Source organism: Phocoena sinus, chromosome 12, assembly GCF_008692025.1.
Source record: "Phocoena sinus isolate mPhoSin1 chromosome 12, mPhoSin1.pri, whole genome shotgun sequence".
In the NCBI taxonomy this organism is placed as follows: domain Eukaryota; kingdom Metazoa; phylum Chordata; class Mammalia; order Artiodactyla; family Phocoenidae; genus Phocoena; species Phocoena sinus.
The window spans coordinates 19,457,144-19,480,691 of NC_045774.1; the positions used below are offsets into that span (position 1 = coordinate 19,457,144).

Consider the following 23,548-nt stretch of genomic DNA (forward strand, 5'->3'; position numbering starts at 1 on the left):
ATGAGATAGATAGTGCTACAATCCCTTTTCCACAAACAGGAAAACAGAGGCACAGATTGCTTAAATGACTTTCTTAATACTACTTACAAACAGTAAATGGTATAACATGGGATGGAGTCTGAGTCTGGACCTTGAGTCCATGCACTTCACTGCTATAATATACTGCCGTCCTGGGAGAGAGTATTATGCAGCCAACAGAGGAGACTTTCAGCAGAGTGGCCACTATCATTACATGCTGCAGGCAGGTAAAGAAAGGTGAAAAATAAATCTGACATGAGGTGACTTCAGTTAAAGTTTTTTTTCCAGTGGGGTGATGAGGGCAGATGCCAAATTGTAGACCCCTGAAGACTGAACAGGGAAATGAGGGTATTTGTTGGGGACCAGCCTAGTTAGAAGAAAAAGCAGGTTATCAGAGAGGGCAGTGGGGCAGAGACTAAAGGAAAACTTGAAGAGGAAGGATGTGGAGAGATTTAAGGCTAGGAGTAGAAGGGAGGAGAGTCTGTGTGATAGCAAAGAGGTTATACAAGACAGGCACAGTCAAGAACTAGACAGCCTGTAGTCTCTCTCTCTCTTTTTCTTTTTCTTTTTTTTTTTTTTTTTGGGTGAGGGGATCGTGTGTGGGCAATTTTTAAGGTTTTAAAACCTTAAACTGCTTTTAGTTGATTTATTTTCCTGTTGATTTATTTAAAAATAGTTTACAATTAAAAATTTAATGCATTGGGTACTATTGAATTAAATCAGGTAGAGACAAGTGCTACCTAAAGAAATGTGGTTTATCTTCCAAAATGATCTGCTGGAGAAAGATGATGTGTTCCAAACCACTACCATTACCATCAGTGGCCTAATTAGTATTTGTTTTCCCCAGCTTTCCCAAGATAGCAGAAATCCTGATTTGTTTTGGTAGCAGTGGGATGAAACATTATTACTTTAATCAGTTATGGTACTCTTATTCATCTTGGCTAACAATTGGTCTAAGGATGACCGTGTTGCCTAGTTCTAGCTAATGAGATGTGGGAAGTCTTTTGGGTGAAGCTCCCAGGAAAGCTTTCAATTTCTCATGAAAAGGAACAAGGGCGCTTCACTCTTCTTCATGGCTAGTGGAGTGTCAGACATTATGTTTAGAGGTCACCCTTTGAACATGGGTTGACAAGCATGACAACAAAGTCAATGTGTGAAGGATGGCAAAGCAGACATTTAGAAGGCACTTGGTATTTCACCAGTTCTGGACTGCCTGGCTTTGCACCTCTTGTTACATGAGAGATATATGTGTATTTGTTGAAGTCACTGTTAGTCAGCTTTTCTGTTGCTTGTAGTCAGTTGTAGGACTCAGAGAAGCAAAATTCTTTATCAACTCTTTCTTATACATGTGTAGTTTATGGCTTTGGTAAATTTTAAGATAATCTACCTAATTGACACTTTTCTTTTTACAGCCTATATGTATCATTAAAAAGGTTTTAATCTGGCTTATCAATTTCAGAAACAATTTAGTCTTTAAAACTGTTTGACCACTTTATTCAATTAGCTGTTCATTTCTAGTTTCTTTTCAGTAACTAGAGCAGTGCCTCTATGATGTTTACATCAGCTGTATCTCTATACTATCAAAAAAATATTTTTGCCATGGAAGAAACCAAAGCATGAAGCAGAGATGGTTTTCACATCAGATCTAGATCAGCTCAAGGGAATGTCTCATTAAACCATTTAGTCCACATTCTAGAAAATCGTAATTGAAGAGAGATTTCATGCCAAAGCATTTACTTACTATGAAACTACTAAAATGCCTGTCTGCTGGGTGAGCTGGGTTAGGATGGGGTTAAATGTAAAATAATCCTCAATGTTCTTCAGAGTTCCTGGGATGAATATGACTATTTTATGTTCTTTGCATCCAAATGTTGGACACTTGAGATATGGCTACTAGGGAAGGTATTGCCTTCTGCCTCAGCATTATTTGACTTAAAGTACACAAAGGTAGGTGACATGAGAGCTTTTGTCGTGGGCTTCACAGTATGTCAAATGAAGTAGTGAAATTTGCTCAGAGGAATTTATGAGTCTAATATTAGTATAGATGCTTTATTTTTATAGTGTGACTTGGATTTGTGTTCAGACAATGAAACACAGTGAAATTTCTAGTCAATTCTGGGAGTGCTATGGAGAGAAAAATTGACCTGACAATTTAACAACAGAAGTCTAGACACTATTATAAAAATTACTTAAATGACAGTAGGAAAATCAACATTAAAAATTATTAGAGAAATCAAATAAAAATACATTAAACACATGAATAAACATCTCTGCATGTGACTATAGAAAGTAAATGCACTATGTAGAAATATATCCAATTATGCAGAGATGGAGCATTTTAATATTCCCATCTTGTTTAATCCCTTGAGTCATGGCATTATTAGCTACCAAAAGATTTGATCACTTCAAATCAGGTGGTCAAATCTTTTGGCTTCTCTCTAGATTATCATCACATTGAATGAATTATTAATAATTCAGTCTTGATGCTTTGAGTAAGCCTATTAAGAACAATCTAAGTTTCAGATTTTCTCTAAAAATTATATAAAAAGGAGAGCTCTGTTATTGTATTTAATTTTAAGTGGAAGCATAATTGCTTGGTCATGACATTTTGGGGATGTTTTTAAAGAGAATCTTCAATCTCTGAAATGCTTCCCATTTTAAGATGTGTGTATCCTCATGAATCACTAATTAATGTAAATTGTCTGCAATAAAAAAAGTCTGACTTCCTAAATAATGGTTAGAAAAGTGGTAATTCTCTTTTCTGCTTTTCCAAGTCATGAAATCCAGTTGTTTTACAGTGCTTGCTTTAGAATTTGGTAAGTAATATGAACTCCCTATGAGTCCATATTATGTTGTCACTTTACCCACTGAAGTAAACATTTGTTCTTGTTATCTATTTTCTTCTTTGAATCATACTCATTCATACATTGTTGTGCTCTTTGTTATGTATCTAAAGCATACTCTGTTGTCATCACAGTTTGAGACCCATCCCCTTTATCACAAAACTTTTCTCAGTAGATGTAGCTCATACTGATATTCTATTTTAGTCTTCTATATCCATGTACACACCGCAAATCTATCATAGTTTCCTAGTGAGCCAATTACTCCTTAAAATAAATCTCAACATAGCATTCCAGTCATCATACACTGAAAAATGTCATTGGAGATGCAGCTTATTTGCAGTCCTTGAACAGTCTGCTCATGTATCAGTGTCCTGAGTAGTTATAAAATTATTTTCACCATTTAGTTTAGTTTTGTTTCATTCACTAATTGCTTTGTGTAACCTTTGTCTAATCAACAAGAGTCAATTCATTGTGACAATCATGTTTTAAATTTCATTTGTCTACCTCAGTTTACCACAGGACTCGATGTACAGCAAGCTCTCATTAATACTTGGATATTAACTGGATTAAATTCTAGAATGTTTCACATACATGAGTGCATTAGTCTGTTCAGACTGCTATAACAAAATACCATAGACTGGGTGCCTTAAGTTACAGAAATTGATTTTCTCACAGTCCTGAAAGTTAGAAGTTCCAGGTCAGGGGGCCAGCAGATTTGGTTTCCGGTGAGGACTCTTTTCCTGGCTTGCAGATGGCTGCCTTCTCACTGTGTCCTTTCCTCTTTGCCTGCATGCAGAGAAAGATCTCTGGTTTCTCTTCCCCTTCTTATAAGGACACCAGTCCTATTGGTTTAGGGCCCCACCCTTATGATCTCATTTAACTTGAATTCCCTCCCTAACAGCCCTATATCCAGCTACAGGCACATTGGGGATTAGAGCTTCAACACATAAATTTTCGGGGTACATAATTCAGTTCATAACAATGAGATATTAAATTATTAGTAAATCTTTAAGAAAAGAACTATTGAATTTTGCTTTTCCCATAACCATTTTAAAATTATATTTCTTCAACCTAGCTTGATCTAAGCCTCCACTTCACCTATATCTTCTTATAATCATGGAAATTTTCCCTTCTAATGTTTTCTGCTCTGTATGGTTTGGCAGGTGTTAAGTTTTTTTTTTAAATTCTTAGCTGGAACTGATCAAGCCTCTTTGGGGAGTTTTACCTAAAAGATCCCCTCTGGAGACTTGGTAGAGAGTGAACCCAAGGCTAAGCTTTATTAATCACTCCTGCTGTTCCTGTTTTCCGCACACCTCAAGCTCACCTTTGAGAGAACCAACACATCACACCTGCCTACTAAACAACCATCTCAAGGACTTTTGTCGTCTCATAGCATTTGAAGAATATGTGAATCGTTTTAAGTCTGATTATTAATGAGAGCAAGTGAGGCCAGACCTATTATGTACAAAGCTTGGAGACCCCTGACTTGTGGTTCTATCAAGTAATTGTCTAAATTTTGACTGAAAGGGTTAGGCAGTGTACAGATTTACAGAAAGGATAATGCTTATGTATCACATTTCAACTTACTATTGGCCATAAAAATAATGATCACCAATAATAATCAGTTTTTTACCTTGAAAGACAGTCACACACACATATACATATTTGCATGCATGCACGCACACACGCACACACACGCGCGCACGCACACACACACACACACACACACACACCCTGAGTCAGATGTTTGATTCGTTACCGTAATCATCCTGTCACATTTGATGTTTTCCTTTCTGGTCCTCCAAACTCTAGCCTCATTAACAATAATATTTTCTTATCTATTGTAGAAAAACATTATTATCTCTAAATCTAGTTCCTACTTTCATCATTGCTAAGTGTCTTTGTAGTCATTATAATTATTTTATTATTATTATTTTTTTCTTCATTTTAACATCTTTATTGGAGTATAATTGCTTTACAATGGTATGTTAGTTTCAGCTTCACAACAAAATGAATCAGTTATATATATACATATATTCCCATATCTCTTCCCCCTTGCATCTCCCTCCCTCCCACCCTCCCTATCCCACCCCTCCAGGCGGTCACAAAGCACTGAGCTGATCTCCCTGTGCTGTGCGGCTGCTTCCCACTAGCTATCTACCTTACATTTGGTAGTGTATATATGTCCATGCCTCTCTCTCGCTTTGTCACCGTTTACCCTTCCCCCTCCCCATAGCCTCAAGTCCATTCTCTAGTAAGTCTGTGTCTTTATTCCTGTTTCACCCCTAGGTTTTCATGACATTTTTTTTCTTAAATTCCATATATATGTGTTAGCATATGGTATTTGTCTCTCTCTTTCTGACTTACTTCACTCTGTATGACAGACTCTAGGTCTATCCACCTCATTACAAATAGCTCAATTTCGTTTCTTTTTATGGCTGAGTAATATTCCATTGTATATATGTGCCACATCTTCTTTATCCATTCATCCGATGATGGACACTTAGGTTGTTTCCATCTCTGGGCTATTGTAAATAGAGCTGCATTGAACATTTTGGTGCATGACTCTTTGAATTTTGGTTTTCTCAGGGTATATGCCCAGTAGTGGGATTGCTGGGTAATATGGTAGTTCTATTTGTAGGTTTTTAAGGAACCTCCATACTGTTCTCCACAGTGGCTGTATCAATTTACATTCCCACCAGCAGTGTAAGAGGGTTCCCTTTTCTCCACACCCTCTCCAGCCTTTATTGTTTCTAGATTTTTTGAAAACTCTTGGAGCTCTTTCCTGAATTTGTTGGATTGTTTTGTATTGGATTTTTCCTAGGAGTTATTTTAGCTTTAACTCTTGGCATGGCACTCAACTATATACACCTCCTATTATTTTAATGCAATATTATTATATAGAAACTGGACTTTTGTCTACATACCTACCTAAGTTAGTATAGAACTTTTTTCATACCCACAGGTAGTCATTGATTTCCTAATTTTCATTAGCCAAATTTCATTTTTTTACCATTAGCATGAAGTGTTGTCTACTTAACTCTTTGCATTTAAGGGTTTTGCGTTCCTATAATCAAATGAGATAAAAATCTTGTAAATCAAAATATTCTTCCTAAATCTTGTATTATTTATTATTTTCTTATTAGCTTTCCTTGTTTTCTTTCTTAAAATTTTATTTATTTATTTTTTTTTTGCGGTACGCGGGCCTCTCACTGTTGTGGCCTCTCCCGCTGTGGAGCCCAGGCTCCGGAAGCGCAGGCTCAGCGGCCATGGCTCACAGGCCCAGCCACTCTGCAGCATGTGGGATCTTCCCGGACCAGGGCACGAATCTGTGTCCCCTGCATCGGCAGGTGGACTCTCAACCACTGCACCACCAGGGAAGCCCCTTAAAATTTTATTTTGTTGTGTGTGTACAGATTCTGAAAGCTTGTAAAGACTGTATAATTACATGTTAGATTTTAACTGTGGTCTTCCTCCTTATGACATCTATATATCTAAATATCTATACATCTATATATCTATGTATATCTATCTGAGTCCCTGTTCCTATAGATTAGGGAGGATGGAACCCTGTCTAAGATGCCTGTGTAGGAGGGAAGGTTTAAATCCTCCTGTAAGGATTTACATTTGCTTTCCTGCTTCTGCTCTGCTTAGCAGATAAAGCTTCTTGTTGCCCTGTTATACATCATCAACACAGGCAAGAAATTGAGTTTTTAAATAAATTTTCATTAATGGACTATCCTCTCTGTCTCTCCACACAAGAAATTTGTGTGTGAATGTAGTAGGTTGAATTGAAGGTTGGGTGGGAGGAGTAGAGAGGAATATTACAGAAAGGCAAAAACAACTTTAAATTATTAAAATGCTTGCCTTTACCTGCTCTCTGGTGGTCTCATGACCAATGTGTTTGATTACTCACTTTATGTAGTTTGCCAGCTGCATCTTTCTCTCTTCTCTTTCTCCATCTCTTTCTCCATCTCACCTTTCCTTCTCCTTCTCAATCTTCACACCATTTTTCCCCATCTTCTCCTTTGTTGATCGCACCTGTGTCCTCTATTCTATCATGCAGTTTACCTGTCTCCCATTGCTACTCCCAAACTCAGCTATTTTCTACCGTTGCATACTGCAATTTACCAAAGTGCTCAAGCAGAACAGGATCCACTCTCTCAAAGAGGCAGTTGGTTGAACAAAAAGATTTTTTGCATTTTAGTTTGTTTTGCTTTTGCCATTGGAACAGAAAATCAAAATACCAGAGTTGGTAATGATTATACCATATTTGTACAGCTTTATGCACCAATAGTTTCTGAAGTAGTAAGTAACAGATGGGGCATGAGAGAGATCTGATTTGGGTAAATTACTAGCTAAAATTAGAGATTAATGTGTTAGGTTCAAAACTGATGTTCATGTGCTGGAAATAAAAACTGCAAGGTAATTAAACTCCAAAGAGGATAGATTCAAATAAAATAATATATGCAAAATAATTAGAATTTTAAGTAGACTACACTATCCAATAGATTTTGCTTGTCCAATATAATTTCAAGCCTTCTGAGTTTATTAAAGAAGTCATTTTTAACTTGAACTTTCAAACTTGTAGAAATATTTAAAATAATATGTTAGTCCAGATTTTTAAATTTTTGAGGTTTCTTACTTCTCTGTCTTTAATTGGAGTGCCAGAAAGCAGGCCTCTTACTCCTTCACATTTATTTGCTTTATTTTAACTTACCTAACTTGCTTCAGTGAACAAATAATATTATGGCCAAATCTGCTCTAAGGAAATAGGTGTTTATTGTTAATTAAACCAACTGTTTTCTACTTTTCTGCCAATAACACATGTTAGTTTATCCTGCCTTAGTGAGTTGTTTGTATGTTTATTTATTTTAAATTAATGCTAATGAATGACTGGCAATGGGCGGCTCTAATGGAACAGATAATTCACCTCCTACAAGCTCCCTCCCCACCCCCATCCCCCCTCCAAAGAAGCCACAAAGTTACTCCTTTAACCTCGTTACAGCACAGGCGGCTGACTCCTTTATGAGGTAGAAGAGACCTGTAAAAGTCAACTGAACTTCTAGGCGTAAATGATTACTGTGGTAGTAAACAATGTGTTATACATTGTACTCTTATGCCAGTCCTATGGAAAAGAAAGTGAGTTGGAAACTTAAAAATTCTCCAGTCTATTTGGAAAAAACAGACAAACCAAGATTTATTTATTTTTTAATTAAACTTTTTATTTTGAAGTGATTGTATATTCACATGCAATTGTAAGAAATAATACAGAAAGATCCTGTGTATCTTTTACCAGTTCCCTCAATGGTAACATTTTCATCACCACAGGGATCTCCCATGTTCCTGTTTTCTAGCCTCACCTACTTTCTTCCTTCCCCAACCTCTAACCCCGGGCAACCACTAAACTGTTCTCCATCTCTATATATATATATTTTTTTATTTCAAGAATGTTATATAAATGGCATTATACAGTATGTGGAATTGGCATTTTTTTCACTCAGCATAAGTTTTTGGAGATTCACCTAGGTTATTGCATTATCAATAGGCCATTCCTTTTTTTGGCTAAATTATGGTATCCGATGTACCACAATTTGTTAAATCATTCAGTCACTAAAGACATCTTAACACTTTTGCTGTGTTTTGTTTTGTAGATTCCACATTTAAGTGAGATCATATAGTACTTGTCTTTCTCTGTCTTATTTATTTCACTTAGCATAATGCCTTCAAGGTCCATCCATGTTGGACTGATACTTTTGGCACCATATAGTTTCCCTCCCTATCTCTGATTTTCTTTGCTCTGAGGTTCTACTTTACATGATAATAATATAACCATTTCTGCTTTCTTTTAATTCATGTTTGCATGGTGCATTTTTTTCTATACTTTTACTTTCCACTTACCTGTATAATTTGAAGTGAGTTTCTTCTGGGCAGCAAATAGCTGGTTCACTAAAAAAAAATCTATTCTGACAATCTCTGTATTTTAATGTGTATTTATTTAGACAGTTTACATTTAACGACATTATTGGTATGTTAGGACTTAAGTTTGCTATTTTATTTTTTGTTTCTGAGGTTTTTTTTTTCTCTCTCTGTTTCCTTTCTCTGCCTTCTTATGGCAATATGGTTCATACTTAAACATTTTTTAGAATTCCATTTTGATTTACCTACATTATACAAACATAACTTGTCATAGTTAACTGGTTTCATCATTTTGACAGTTTAAATGAATTGGAGGAATCTTATTTCCCTCTTTATTTCTTTGCCTTTCTCCATATAACTGCCTTAAATATTTCCGCTACATCCATGTAGGGCCACATCAGAGAGCATTGTAATTTTTATTAGAAACTCACGAGGAGAAAGAAAGTCTATTGTATTTACCCATATTTTCTTACCGTGTTCTTCTTTCCTGATGTTCAACAATTTCCTTTCTGTTTATAGAGATCTTCTGTTTAGCCATTTTTTTTGAGAAGCCTACTGACATTAGAATGGTTGTTTTCCTAAATTGTTATTTTTCTCTGGCTACTTTCAAGATTTTTCTTTGTGTTTAGTTTTCAGAAAGTTAATTATGATGTGTTGTGGCATGGATTTCTTTTTGTTTACCCTGTTTGGAGTTTGTGCAACTTCCTGAACCTGTAGATTTATGCTTATTGGCAAATTTGGAAAGTTTTGAGACATTATTTTTCTCAAATATTTTTCCACCATACCCTCTTTCTCATCTCTTTTTAGGACTCCAATTACTGGAATGTTACATCTTTTGTTATAGTCTCACAGGTCCCTAAGTCTCTGTTCTTTTTTTTTTTTTTTAAATCTGTTTTCTCTCTGTTGCTTAGATTGGGTAATTTCTGTTTTTCTATCTTGCAGCTTGCTAATTCTTTCCTTTGTCCCCTCCATTCTGCTCTCCCCTGAAGTTATTATTTCAATTGTTAATACTGATATTTTTCAGTTCTAAAATTCCATTTAGTTCTTATTTCCATCTTCTATTTCTTTGCTGAGACTTTATGATTTTTCATTTGTTTCAAATGTGTTCAGTGGGTTGTTGAAGCTTCAAATCTTTGTCAGATAGTTCTAACATCTCTGTCATCTTGATGTTAGCATCTTTTGAGCTTTTCTTTTTTCATTCAGTTTGAGATCATTGTGATTCTTGATATAATGAGTGACTTTGTATTGAAACCTCGACATTCTGAGTATTATATAATGAGACTGTACATCTTATCAAACCCCTTTTGGTTTAACTGGGTTCCTCTGATGCTGCTCCAGCAGGAGAGTGGGGGTATCACCTCATTACCCAGGTTCCTCACCCAGTCTGCATTGAGAGCTGAAGGAATTGGACTCCTTATTACTACTGAATGGGGTGGGAGTTCCTGCTCTCCCCTACACCTGCACTGATACCTCCCTGGCTGAGAGAGATGTGTCTTGTTTCTTCTCCTAAAACATGTATGTGTAAAAATGAATAATTCAGAAAACTAATTCTAGGAATGAAGAATTCTTAGGAAGTCAATGTTACATACATACTTTTGCTTGAACAGTGTAATTTATGTATATTTGAGCTCCTTGATAATTAAATTTATTTAAGTTACAACATTTAAATTGTTGTAAGCCTCTTATACTGAACAGTAGGAGCCATAGATATTATTCTTTTATTACTAAAAAGTAATAACTTCCCTTTGTAGCAAATCCAATGGATTCAAAATAGTTGAAAGTAGTCCTTCCATCCCAGTTACATTCTTCAGATGTAACTACTGTTAACAGTCAGACATGCATCCATCAAGTTTTTAGTCTACGTTTACAGTTTCAATCATGCTCCCCCACCTCATTTACTCACTTCTAGTTTTCCTCTCCAGCTTCTCTTTCTGTGCCTCCTTTGTAAGCTCATCCCTCTGTCCAGCTTTTAAATGTTGAGATCCTTTTAAACTTGGTTCTAGAAGGCTTTTCTTCTCAATCAATATTGTTTTTCGAGGCTTCCCTAGTGGCGGAGAGGTTAAGAATCTGCCTACCAATGCAGGGGACATGAGTTTAAGCCCTGGTCCGGGAAGATCCCACATGACACGGAGCAACTAAGCCCGTGCACCACAACTACTGAGCCTGCGCTGTAGAGCCTGTGAGCCAAAACTACTGAAGCCCACACGCCTAGAGCCCGTGATCCGCAACAAGAGAAGCCACCTCAGTGAGAAGCCCACGCACCGCAACGAAGAGTAGTCCCCGCTTGCCGCAACTAGAGAAAAGCCCTTGCGCAGCAATGAAGACCCAACACAGCCAAAAATAAATGAATAAATAAAAATTAAAAATAAAAGAATGTATAAAGTATTGTTTTTCTTTGTGACTCACCTATATCCTTGTCTCAGTTACCATCTATACTTAGATGACTCATAAACTTATTTTTCTAGTTTAGATCTCTGGTCTGAGTGTCAAATCAATAACTCTAACTCTCTACTTGACATCTCCTTTTGTATCTAAATAGCACTTCAAGCCCCAAATGCCAAAACCAGATGGATGATCTTTTCTTGCAACTCCTCCAGATTTCACATCTCAGTGACTGGTACCACTATATATTGAGTCGTATTTGCCAGAATCCTAGGAGTCATTATTGGTTCCCTTTTTTCTTCACCTCCCATATCAAATTAATCACCAAGTCCTGTGGCTTTTCCCTGCTGAATCTTCCCACTCCTTTCCATTTCTATATCCAAGCTTTTACCATCTCTTTCCTGGGTTAATGCAGTATTTTTCTAAATGGACTTTCTATTTCTAATCTCATTGTGCTTGAATTAATATTTTACTCTATAACCAGAGAGATATTTTCAAAATAAAAATGTGGTCATGTCACCTGTCTGCTTAAAAATATTTTAATGTTTCATTGCTCTTATGGGAAATACCTAAATCTTTAACATGACTTAGTATAATGCCTGTCATATAGTGAACATTCAACAAATATTTGTGGAAAAATGTATAGATGAACTTACATAGTTTACAGTATTGCTATTAAAATAGTATTGCCACACACACGTATGCATCTATGTATCTTTCTTTAATCTTATATTTCTGTTGGATATACTTCTAGAAGTGAAATTGCTAGTATAGTTTGATTTTCATCTATTAAATATCAAGGTTAATAGGGCAGTTACAAGGTGTAGTGCCTTGTAGCCATCAAGAGAAAAAGAGGAGTCTGAGCTGGGAAGATCAATGATGATGTATTAAAGGAGCCATCCTGTACCTTCTATCTGATGGAAGGGAGTTACATTCTAAAGAAATGCCCAATGACTTAAGGATTTTTTAAAAGAGATTTTATGCCAAATAACCTTAGGTAAAATGTTTTGTAAGATAGAGCAAGGAACAAATGAGTCGAATTTTCATATTCATAATAAATGTGACTTTTCCCGTTTTATTTTGCTTACATGTTTTTCTTATAAATGACAATATATGGAAATTAGGTAATTTAAGGAAAAGAATTATTTGAAATGGGGAGGTCACATAAGGGCTAATAAAAATAATGTACAAATTACAATTTTCATAGAAATAAAAGGTCTGTTTACTAGTGTAGTTGATACTGGGGAGAATTGTGATATCGGCAAGTAGTGTTTTCAGAGACATGTTCTGTCTCTGCCTCTTTTGCTCCACTCACTGGAAAGAGGATGTGTGTCTTGGTGCTTGTGAAGTAGGCGGAAAACAGCATGAAGGTGTCAGGTGCCTGAAAGTTGGGGTCTAGGGGTATCAGTTTACTGATAGCTCTGCACTTATTAGTTCTGGACAAGCTAGTTAATCTCTGTGATACTTAGTTTTCCCATTTGAAAATAATACTAACCACTGATTTACATGCAAACTGGATTGGATGTGGTATTTGTTTTATTAATGTGTTTTTTAAAATTGATTGCTTAAGCTGATACTGAAACACTTTATTACTGATTTTAGTCATAAATTTGCATACCAGGAAGATAAAAGTATGCAGCGCAGGGACATTAATGGCTTTAAAAACCCGTTTCAGCAGCTTATCAGGCTACAAAATGACTCACAACAGGCTCTTAAGGCTCTGAAAGGTCCCAAGAAATTCTGAGTTAATATGCTTTTGGAAATACTCATGTATTCAAAGGGAGCATAGGACTCTATGAAATTCATAAGTAACTCTACAAATTGTTACTGTGTTCCCTGTTACTCTAGTCTATTTTTGTTTATACGGAAATCTGTAGATTATGCAGCTTTGTATTTATTTTCATCTTACTGTTAATTTTGCATCAGCAACTCTGTGGCTGTTTAAGCAAAACATTGATGTAATTGCTTTGTTTGTCATTTCTTCTTGTTCTAGGCAATGGGCCTCACCACGACCGTTGCTGTATTTATAATGAAAACAACTTGGTGGATGGTGTTTATTGTCTGCCAATAGGACACTGGATTGAGGCCACTGGGCACACCAATGAGATGAAGCACACAACAGACTTCTATTTTAATATTGCAGGCCACCAAGCCATGCATTATTCAAGGTAAAAATAGTGCCATGTTTATAAGCATAGAAGTAGGACAAGGGTAGCATTAGGACAATGGAAGTATTCACTGTGTGTAAAACTGCAGTATCTCCCTTTGGAGGGTTATATAGGCCTGCAGTGCTTTGAGGAGGTAAATTACAGTGAATTACTGTGTGAGATTTTCTGGTTCTAGATGTGAAGGATCCTTTTTATAGAATTCTTTTATTAAGTATACACCCTGGCATCAACATATTTTGACCAGACAGTACTTTACCAATCTTTGTACTTACATAGTGGATTAAAAATAAAAACCAGACTAAAATATCATAAATCAGCATTTGTATCTTTTATGCTACAGACCAGCTGTGAAACAAAAATTGCTGTCTCTTTATAAAATATTATCCAAATAAACATATGTGAAAATCTAGACATAAAACTAGATAGGATGTGATCATCTGCTCTATTACTGGGAGGGCTAAAAAGTGCCTTCGGTTTTTTAAGTAAAAATAAAAGAAACATTTTTCATTTTCACCAAGAACTTTATTGAACAACGTATTCACCCTTTTGTTCCACTACCTTCTGCCATTTTTCAGGCAACTTCATAATTCCATCTTCCCAAAACTTTTTATCTTTTTGAGCAAAGAACTGTTCCAGGTGCCTTTTACAGTCTTCCAGGGAATTGAAATTTTTTCCATTAAGAGAATTTTGTAAAGACCAAACTAAATGGAAATCCAAAGGTGCAATGTCTGGTGAATATGGCGGATGAATCAGAACTTCCCAGCCAAGCTGTAACAGTTTTTGCCTGGTCATCAAAGAAACACGCGGTCTTGCATTATCCTGATGGAAGATTACGCATTTTCTGTTAACTAATTCTGGACACTTTTCGTCAAGCGCCGCTTTCAGTTGGTCTAATTGGGAGCAGTACTTGTTGGAATTAATCGTTTGGTTTTCTGGAAGGAGCTCATAATAGAGGACTCCCTTCCAATCCCACCATATATACAACATCACCTACTTTGGATGAAGACCGGCCTTTAGTGTAGTTGATGGTGGTTCATTTCGCTTGCCCCACAATCTCTTCCGTTCCACATTCGTGTACAGTATCCACTTTTCATCGCCCATCACAATTTGTTTTAAAAACGGAATGTTTTCATTATATTTCAGTACAGAATTGCATGAGGAAATATGGTCAAGAAGGTATTTTTGCTTAACTTTAATATGTGGAACCCAAACATCAAAGCTATTCCCATAACCAAGCTGGTGCAAATGATTTTCAACGCTTGATTTGGATATTTTGAGTATGTTGGCTATCTGCCACGTGGTATAGCGTTGATTGTTCTCAATTATTGTTTCAATTTGATCGCTATCAACTTCAGCTGGTCTACCCGACCGTGGAACATTGTCCAGTGAGAAATCTCCAGCACGAAACTTCGCAAACTACTTTTGACACATTCAGTCAGTCACAGCACTTTCTCCATACACTGCACAAATCTTTTTGTGCATTTCAGTTGCGTTTTTCCCTTTCTTGAAATAATAAAGCATAATATGCTGAAAATATTGCTTTTTTCTTCCATCTTCAATATTAAAATGGCTACACAAAAATTCACCAATTTTGATGTCTTTCTTAAAAATTCATGCTGATATGACAGCTGTTATGTAGAATCTAACAAAATTTTTTCGAATGAAGTTAAAGACAACTAAACACTACTAGGGCCATCTTACGGAAAAAAACGAAGGAAGCTTTTGACCCACCCAGTATTTATTAATAGTTTTATTTGTCTATTTAATTATTACACCAACAATATGTGCCAAAATACAAATTCAAACACCAAAGAGGCTGCTAAATGAAAAGTAAGGTTCAATATACTTTCCTTCATTCCCACTCACCAGAAGTGATTTTTTTTAACCATTTTATGGTTAGTTTTTCTGGAGCTTAAATCCAAGTCTTAAATAATATGCATATACTTTATTTGTTAATATGTCAATTTAAAAATAGCTTTTGATTCCCCTCTATGACATGAGAGAAATTTAGCTCACTTATCTTCTCTCCCCACTACCAAGCTCATGAAAAAAATTCTTTTGTTATTTAGCTTCATAAAAATTCTATTTCTTGACTCGTACGTTTTTGACAGTGCCCCTTGATTTCCTACTGTGTAAGATAAGAGAGTTACTGCCCCTATATCTTCCTCCACATCTACTTCCACCCATTAACTCCTGTTTTTCATTACTTTTACATTTCCAAGGGTTATAGAACTTAGATTTAATTTAGCAAATATAAATGAGTCTTTCATACTCAAGGTGTACGTGTGCATGTTTGATGAATCTAGTAGATCTACAAGCTTTCTTAGGAAGAGAAGTCTGCCTCTCCCCCGCCTCTGCACCTCCTCTCGTTTGGGCTGTCCACAGGCAACCACTTTCACATCTTTAAGCTGATTATCTGCTAATTACTTTCAGTTAAATGATAAATAATATGATTATATTACTGCTTCTTGATTTTAGTTTTTGGTATTATTTATTGATTTCACACCTGAAAAATGAAAATGTAGCTCTTTTTTCTTCCCCTTCCCCCACAAACCTCAGTGACATCCTTCTGTTGTTCAATCCTCCCAACATAGTTATGCCATCATTCTGATGAGATTGGTATGCCACATGTTTATTTGTATGCCTGTGTAAATTCCGTTTAACACCCCCTAACTGTTCACACATGTCTAAGTCTTCTTTGAAGAATGTATAGCTTTCTGGTTTGCTGCTGAGTAGTTGAAGCCTTTATGGCTCCTAACCCTTTATGTTTGAGCTGAGTTTCCCTCCCCCCACTCTGGAGAAGCTGTCAGAATCTTCATTTTCAATATTATGAAATTTCATAATGGAATGTCTTGATGTGGTTACTTTTTATGCATTTTGCTAACCTCTCAGTGAGTAGATTTTTTAATTCTGTAAATTCTGCAAATTCTGCAATTTCAAATGTTTAAAGGTAAATTACTCGAATTATTTCTTTGATGATTTATTTCCCTTTCTGGACCTCCTATTACTTAGATATTGGAAACTTGGTCTGAGTATTTTATATGTTGCATATCTTTGGGTTTTTTTTTCTCTCCTTTCTAACAGATTTTCTCAACTTACTTAATCATCCATCACTACTATTTAGTTTTTTTTCCCCCAATTAATTAATTTATTTATATTTGGCTGTGTTGGGTCTTCGTTGCTGTGCGAGGGCTTTCTCCAGTTGCGGTGAGCGGGGGCCACTCTTGATCGCGGTGCGCGGGCCTCTCACTGTCGTGGCCTCTTCCGTTGCGGAGCACAGGCTCCAGACGCGCAGGCTCAGTAGTTGTGGCTCACGGGCTTAGTTGCTCCGCGGCACGTGGGATCTTCCCAGACCAGGGTACAAACTGTTTTGTCTAGCACATTTTCCAAATGAATGGAATTAATTACTTTCGAGAAAGAGTGAGGAACTTGGTGCCAGCCCAGCTCTCTCATTTACTACAGGGCAACCTTGGGACAATCCTGTAACAGTTCTGAATTTTAGTTTCCTGATTTGCAAAGTGAGTTGGTTAAACTAGATGAATACTGAAGTCAGTTCTGGAAATAATCAAGGATTAAAGTTAATTTAAAAAGCTAAGCCTTATTCAACATTTTGCCAATATATTATATTGACTTAACAGTGACTATACTCGGTATCAGCTTCTTTGGTTTCAGATTCAGCCATCAAATGCCTGCAATCCAGTGCTGCCTCTAGGTGGCACTTTCCTTCATTTTTGTAGCCCAGGACATACATTCAGTCCAACACTACAGAAATACTTGGAAATACACATACGTTATAGTCATTTTACAATTAATCCCTAATAAGTATGTAAATACTTATTATAAAATGATATTTTACATTGCTTATATTCATAATCAAAATTTGACAGGAGATCTCTTTTGGACTAAATACAGAAAAATCACAAAATTCTGTGTGCAGCAGGACCTAATTACATTGTCCTGCTTCTGTAGTTCACAATCAAGAAATTACTGGCCAAAGGACGAATCTAATTTCAGTTGTTATTTGCATCTGATTGAATGATTTGAGATTTTTCTAAACAGTAAAACCAAGATTATAATTGTTCATCCTACTAGGAAAGGAAAACAGTATAATCTTCCTTCTTACTGAGTTCTTCTGATCGGGCAATGATTTTTATTGAGTATTAACTGAGTGTGTGAGATTTCCTTGAAGAGTTCCTTTTCCCTAAATAGATAATGCTGTTCATATTTTATGAGGTCAACTTAATTGATGGATGTCCCCTTTTTCATATGATTAAAATACATTTTTTTTTTTTTTTTTTTTTTGCGGTACTCGGGCCTCTCACTGTTGCGGCCTCTCCCATTGCGGAGCACAGGCTCCGCTCCGGACGCGCAGGCTCAGCGGCCATGGCTCACGGGCCCAGCCGCTCCGCGGCATGTGGGATCTTCCCGGACTGGGGCACGAACCCGTGTCCCCTGCATCGGCAGGCGTACTCTCAACCACTGCGCCACCACGGAAGCCCTAAAATACATATTTTTATATAAAACATTTAAATATATTAAAATAGATTATATATTTTATATTATGTATAGTTACATTGGGATGATTTATTTTCAGTATCATTTTAAAAATTAGTGATAGATATTAGCGTCCTAATGGTAATATGAACTAATTGTAAACATACCCCTTAATTCTTGTTTCTTAGAAGTTATTTAAAACATATTTGCTAAAGTTTATGGAGAAGTCAGTTTTTGCTGATAGTGCTGTTGTGGGTTCAGTACAATAATAAAGGAAGCAGCTGGATTCTTTGCTGCCTTTATATTATCAACAGCATTGTTATTGAAATTATGATTGAAATGTCTCTGTCAGGCCAATGAGAGAGAAGCTTGATTAAAGGAGAGAACTTGGTGGTCAGATCTCAGATTGTGTCTATAGGAATGGTAGTAAGAAAAAGGGAATATTTTATCATGTAAGTTAAGCAATTTGGATTCCTAAGTCATTATGTGGGGAAAACTTGGCAATTTTACTATAAAAATATGAATTTTTACTACAAAAGAGAGCAGAGAAACAAGGAAATTTAGGATAGGGGAAGGTAATTTATAAGGTGGGTGCTGTTAAAGAATGTTTGGATGTTAATGACAATGATGTCATAGAGTGGAGAAAAATTAATGATTAAGAGGAGAAAGGGGAGAGTCATAGGGGCAAAATCTTTTTGTAAACAAGAGTGATCTGAATGCAGGAGAACAAAGAGTTCATCCATGGTCCTTGAGGAAGCGGAGAATTGACATGGGTGCAGGTATGTCAGTGAAGTAGTGAGGGCATGTGGAAGTTCAATTTCTGATTTCTTCTCTCATTTTTTTTTCTTTACCGTCTTTATTGGAGTATAATTGCTCTACAATGGTGTGTTAGTTTCTGCTTTATAACAAAGTGAATCAGCCATACATATACATATATCCCCATATCTCCTCCCTCTTGCGTCTCCCTCCCACCCTCCCTATCCCACCCCTCTAGGTGGTCACAAAACACCAAGCTGATCTCCCTGTGCTACTTGGCTGCTTCCCACTAGCTATCGATTTTACATTTGGTAGTGTATATATGTCCATACCACTCTATCCCTTCGTCCCAGCTTACCCTTCCCCCTCCCTGTGTCCTCAAGTCCATTCTCTACGTCTGCGTTTTTCTGATTTCTTCTCTTTTCTCCATGAAATAGGAAGCAAGGTCATCAGATGAGAGTGAGAAGAGAGAAGAATTTTAGGTTTGAATGAGATATATAGACTGGGTAACTAATGGAATGTGAATGTACTGACTCATGAATTTTTATTTTTACAAGACTCTCCCAATTCCTATATTACAGTGACTATGACAAACAAAGACGTTATTCTCTTCTTTTAAATGAGTACAGAAGACAGAATATTTTTGACAGTTTTCTGTGTGACTCTAGCCAGATCAGAAAGAAGTCTAAGTAATATGCTAAAATGGAGGCTTTGTAGATTGGGAATTATATGACATATTTTTCAGAGCTAGAATTAAATTTATTATGCTGGCCATTATGGAAGGTCCACTTCTGGAAGAACAATGGATCTATTTATATTGGAGTCAGTGAACACATTGGGGAATGCTCCTTTCTTGTTTTCAAGGGGTTGGTATATTTCTATCACTTTGCCAATCCCTGTGATCATTTAAATTGACTGAAAATGATTAGTTTCTTAGAATATAGTCTCATCTTTGGTTGAACAGAATGCAAAGATTATGAAACCCATGGAGGAGGGGTCAGTGAAGAAAGAGTAGTGAAAATGCATATGTTACATACTAAATAAGATAATCAGTTTTCCTGTTGACTATTTCTATATCGTAAAGGTCCTATAATGACTTGTACGTTTACGGACGTTTTTTGAAGAGGAAGATCTTTATTTTCATGCTTTGATACATTGTGAATTGCCTTTCTCAACCTTCTTTCTCAAAGTTAATTTTTTTCTTTGAATGCCTTGTAGACTTATCGTCCTTGATAAATGAATCAATAATTTAATTGATTAGCATATGTAAATGCTAAGTGTTTCACCACGTAGTTGGTAAATACTCTGAAAAAAAGTACTGGGTGTAGCAACACACACACACACACACACACACACACACACACACACACACTGGTAACACCTACTTTGCAGGCTCTCCATTTTATAAGGAAAGGATTGTTTTCTACCCGCAGCCACGTGATGTGTTTGACAGAGTGCTGGGTGGGGCACAACTCAGATTCAGGCTAATGAAAGCAGGGGGTAGATTTTAGGTGTTGTCTGAGGATTTTGGGCAAGTAAAACCTTAATAATGCTTTATAACCCTGAGGTACTTCTGACTATGAGAGAAAAGGCATCCTACACAGTATCCCTCCTGTTGTAGAGAAGCAAAATGGGAATCAACTCTACAAGGTCCTGCTCTGAGGTCACGACAGCTGACCCCATTCTCAGACTCTCCTCCACGTGCCTCTGTTTCCTCCTCATGAAATGGGGGCTCTGTTTTCTTCTACCATCGCGTTCTGCCATCAACTTCTGATCCAAATACACATCTGAACACAAATAAAGGACAAAAAACTCCTGCTTATTTTCACGAATCAACGTTTAAAGTTTAGATAGTCTGTATAAGTCAAAATAAATTGAATTAATTATAAGAAGTACCTAAAAACGTTTTCTCTCCCCAAAACGTTTTCTCTCCCCCAGCACCTTTATGCCATTTTTTGGAAGTTGCTATTTATTCAGGCAATCAACTTACCTCATTATCCTTCCTCACCATATAATCTTAAGTTGTAGTATTAATTGCTTGTCTCATTTTCCCTTTTCCTAGATTGCAGATCCTGTCCCAACACCCCTTTCTTCCAAAAGATTCATTCGTTTGGGCTGTTTTGCAATTATTATTAATCTTCTTAATTTAATCACTGGCATTTCCATTGCTACGCCCTCTCCTCAGACATGTTTACCCCCCTGCCCCATTATGACTAGGCTTATTAATGGTAGAGGAAGACATTTTATGAGAGGATCTTCCAGTATAAACTACATCACATTGTTTTTCTGCTGCTACTCCAGCTTAGTTATAGTTGGTGTGACTCCTCATGCTAAGTTCTATGGAAACGATATATAAAATCCCAAATCTCAAAGAGACATTTTTGCATTAAACAGGAAGTTACCAGAGAATTTACATAAATCGTGACCTTCCCAAGGATCTAAGAGTTTGTTTCCAGACTTTTATTTTTCAGTCTAGTTTTAGGAGGGAAGAGAAACAAACCTAAAGCCAAAATTAATGATTAATCAGGAATGAAAATTAAGCATCTCAAAAATGATAAAGAGAAGCATGATCAATTTGTTACAAAATAACAGGTTTATACAACTTTTTAAGGACCCCTTTTGTTGTGCAAAGTGAAATATATCTATATCTATACAGCTACTTATATGTTTGTAGTTGCTTCTTCATCATATCCTAGAAAAATTAGAAAGAAAAAAGGAGGGAGATGGAGAAGAAAGTGGGAAGAATGAAGGAACATAGACTTGGCCACTTGTCACTTAGCTATTCTGTGATAACAGGGGGAACCATGGATTATTTTCTTAGTCCCATTTCTTTCCGTTGCTCTGTCCCTTTAAAGTTCACCTTGATAAATCTGTTGTTTCTGACGTTACCAGAGGTTTGAAAATAGGGCCTCTTCTGTGTCTCATTGCTTTTAGCCATGACAGTGAGTTTTTATTACTTCAGATGTTTAAAAACAACAACAAAAAAAGCTCAGGGATGCAGTGAAAGTGAAAGAACCATTCTGAGAGGGGTCAGCAATGCATTGATCAAGGATCTGCAGCCATCATCATAGCTATTTACAGTTGCTGGGGTTTTGAGAGCTGCCCTTTAATTCAGGATATTCAAATAATATATTGTTAATTAAGTCAAGATGGAATAAAAAGGATGATAAAAATGGTATCACAGAAGTGGAAAATACGTGTAAGTAATCGATTATAGAAATAGATTTGAACATCAGAACACCAACTTTCAGAATGCCCTTTTCATGAGACTAACATTCTCTACTTAAAAAAAACCCAACAACCTCAAAAGCTGAATTTAGAAGTATCATTTTGATTGTATAGCATGTGCCCAGTACTGTGTTAGGTACTGTTAACAATTTTCAACTTAAATAATAATGAAATGATGTGGTATTTGTTTATATCACAAAAGTGTTCTTCCCTTTGTGAAAGGATTCTCTTGCTTTAGATGGTAGACAGTATCAGGATAGAGCTGATGGGAAAGGATCGCTCCCTGACCTGAATTAATAATAGGAATGTTTTTGTTTTGGCCTCTGCCACTATGACTAAGAAAAATTAATTACAGGGAAACAACCCCAAAACTGTGAACAGTAATTAACCAGCTAACTCACATTTCAAAGATGAGTGATGAGAAGTTTAGACTCTGAAATTCATGGCACTGGTGAGCTGCAGATTGCAGGAGGGCAGTTATAAATTTTTTGGTACAAATGCACCTTTGTCTATTAGGTTTTGCCCTTATTCTTTGCCACCTTTCCTATTTCTCTACCGTTTTCTGTATTTCCAGTCTACTCCTCTCCTACCCCCACTCCCCTTTTATTCCCCACTGTCTCTTACACTGTACCTGTTTCCCTGTTGGTCCTTTACCCTCTGTCTTTTCCTGTCCCCTTTTTGCTTGTCTTAACGTCCTTCTTCCATTCCTTCATTTTTGTCTTGATACTTTATTCACTGACCAAAATATGGAATTGAAGTCCATGTCTAAACAAATATTTAAAACATTTAGTACTTTCTGTTCTTAATGTGATAATCAACTGACTTTGGTCTGTCTCCATTCATTTATTCAACTATTTTTCGAGTGCCTACTTTTTGCCAGATGCCAGATACTGGGGGTACAAAGTTAAACACGACCTAGTGTCTCTCCTTCAGAAGCTAATAGTCCCACAGTAGAGAGAAAACAAATATGTATTACTGTGAAAACCTTAATCCATTAATTTAGTTCTTTTCTGAGATTTTTCACCCTATTTTCTTTAAGTGGCTTTGAGTGAATCAAGGTCTTGAATTCCTGCTGAAATCTCTCCACATGTAAAATGTGACTTTGCTTACAAAAACTTAGTTAATATTTAATTCTCAGGAACAGACTTTTTTAATAAAGGGAGAGACCATGATGCTTAACATTTTATGAAGTAAGGAAATTAATAAAAGTGTTATTTACCTCACATTCTTATTTTCTCACCCTAATAAAATCTTTTAAATAATTATTCTGTTGAAGTGCAGAAAAAGCCTTCCGGGTAAAGTACAGCACTGTCTTAAAATTGGGCTTTAGATTTTTATCACTATTCAAAATAAGTTTTCATAGAGGCTTGGGTCCAGGACCTCTTCTGTGCACAACTCCAGAATCTATGACTCACATAGTAGTTTACGTGAATCCCCTCTCCACCCACCCTGCTACCACTCACTCTGTGCAGTACAAAGCCTGCCTTGCTGCATGTGGTGGTCCTGGTTGGGTAATAATTTTAGACAGTACACACAAATCTGTGTGGTGGGCATTATAATGTTTTGGATTGACATATACTTAAAAACTTTATAGTATGTTTTGGACCCAGATGTAATAACTTCTAAGAAATTACCTGTGTTAAACTATTTAGTTTGCAAGGCAATTGACTGATATTCCATCACATTTCCTAAGGGACTCTGAGTGAGTTAAGGCCTATTGTTGCCAAATCAAACTTGGGT

At 36.4% G+C, this 23,548-nt stretch overlaps 1 protein-coding gene across 5 annotated transcripts in view; it reads left to right on the forward strand.

Moving 5' to 3' along the window:
- EPM2A (EPM2A glucan phosphatase, laforin) overlaps window positions 1-23,548 on the forward strand; it is a 157,103-nt gene that overhangs the window by 96,177 nt on the left and 37,378 nt on the right. For all 5 annotated transcript variants that reach the window (XM_032650945.1, XM_032650946.1, XM_032650943.1 and 2 more), the window contains one exon: window positions 13,156-13,330. In XM_032650945.1, the coding sequence (XP_032506836.1) occupies window positions 13,156-13,330 (175 nt within the window). The remainder of the gene's footprint in view (window positions 1-13,155; window positions 13,331-23,548) is intronic.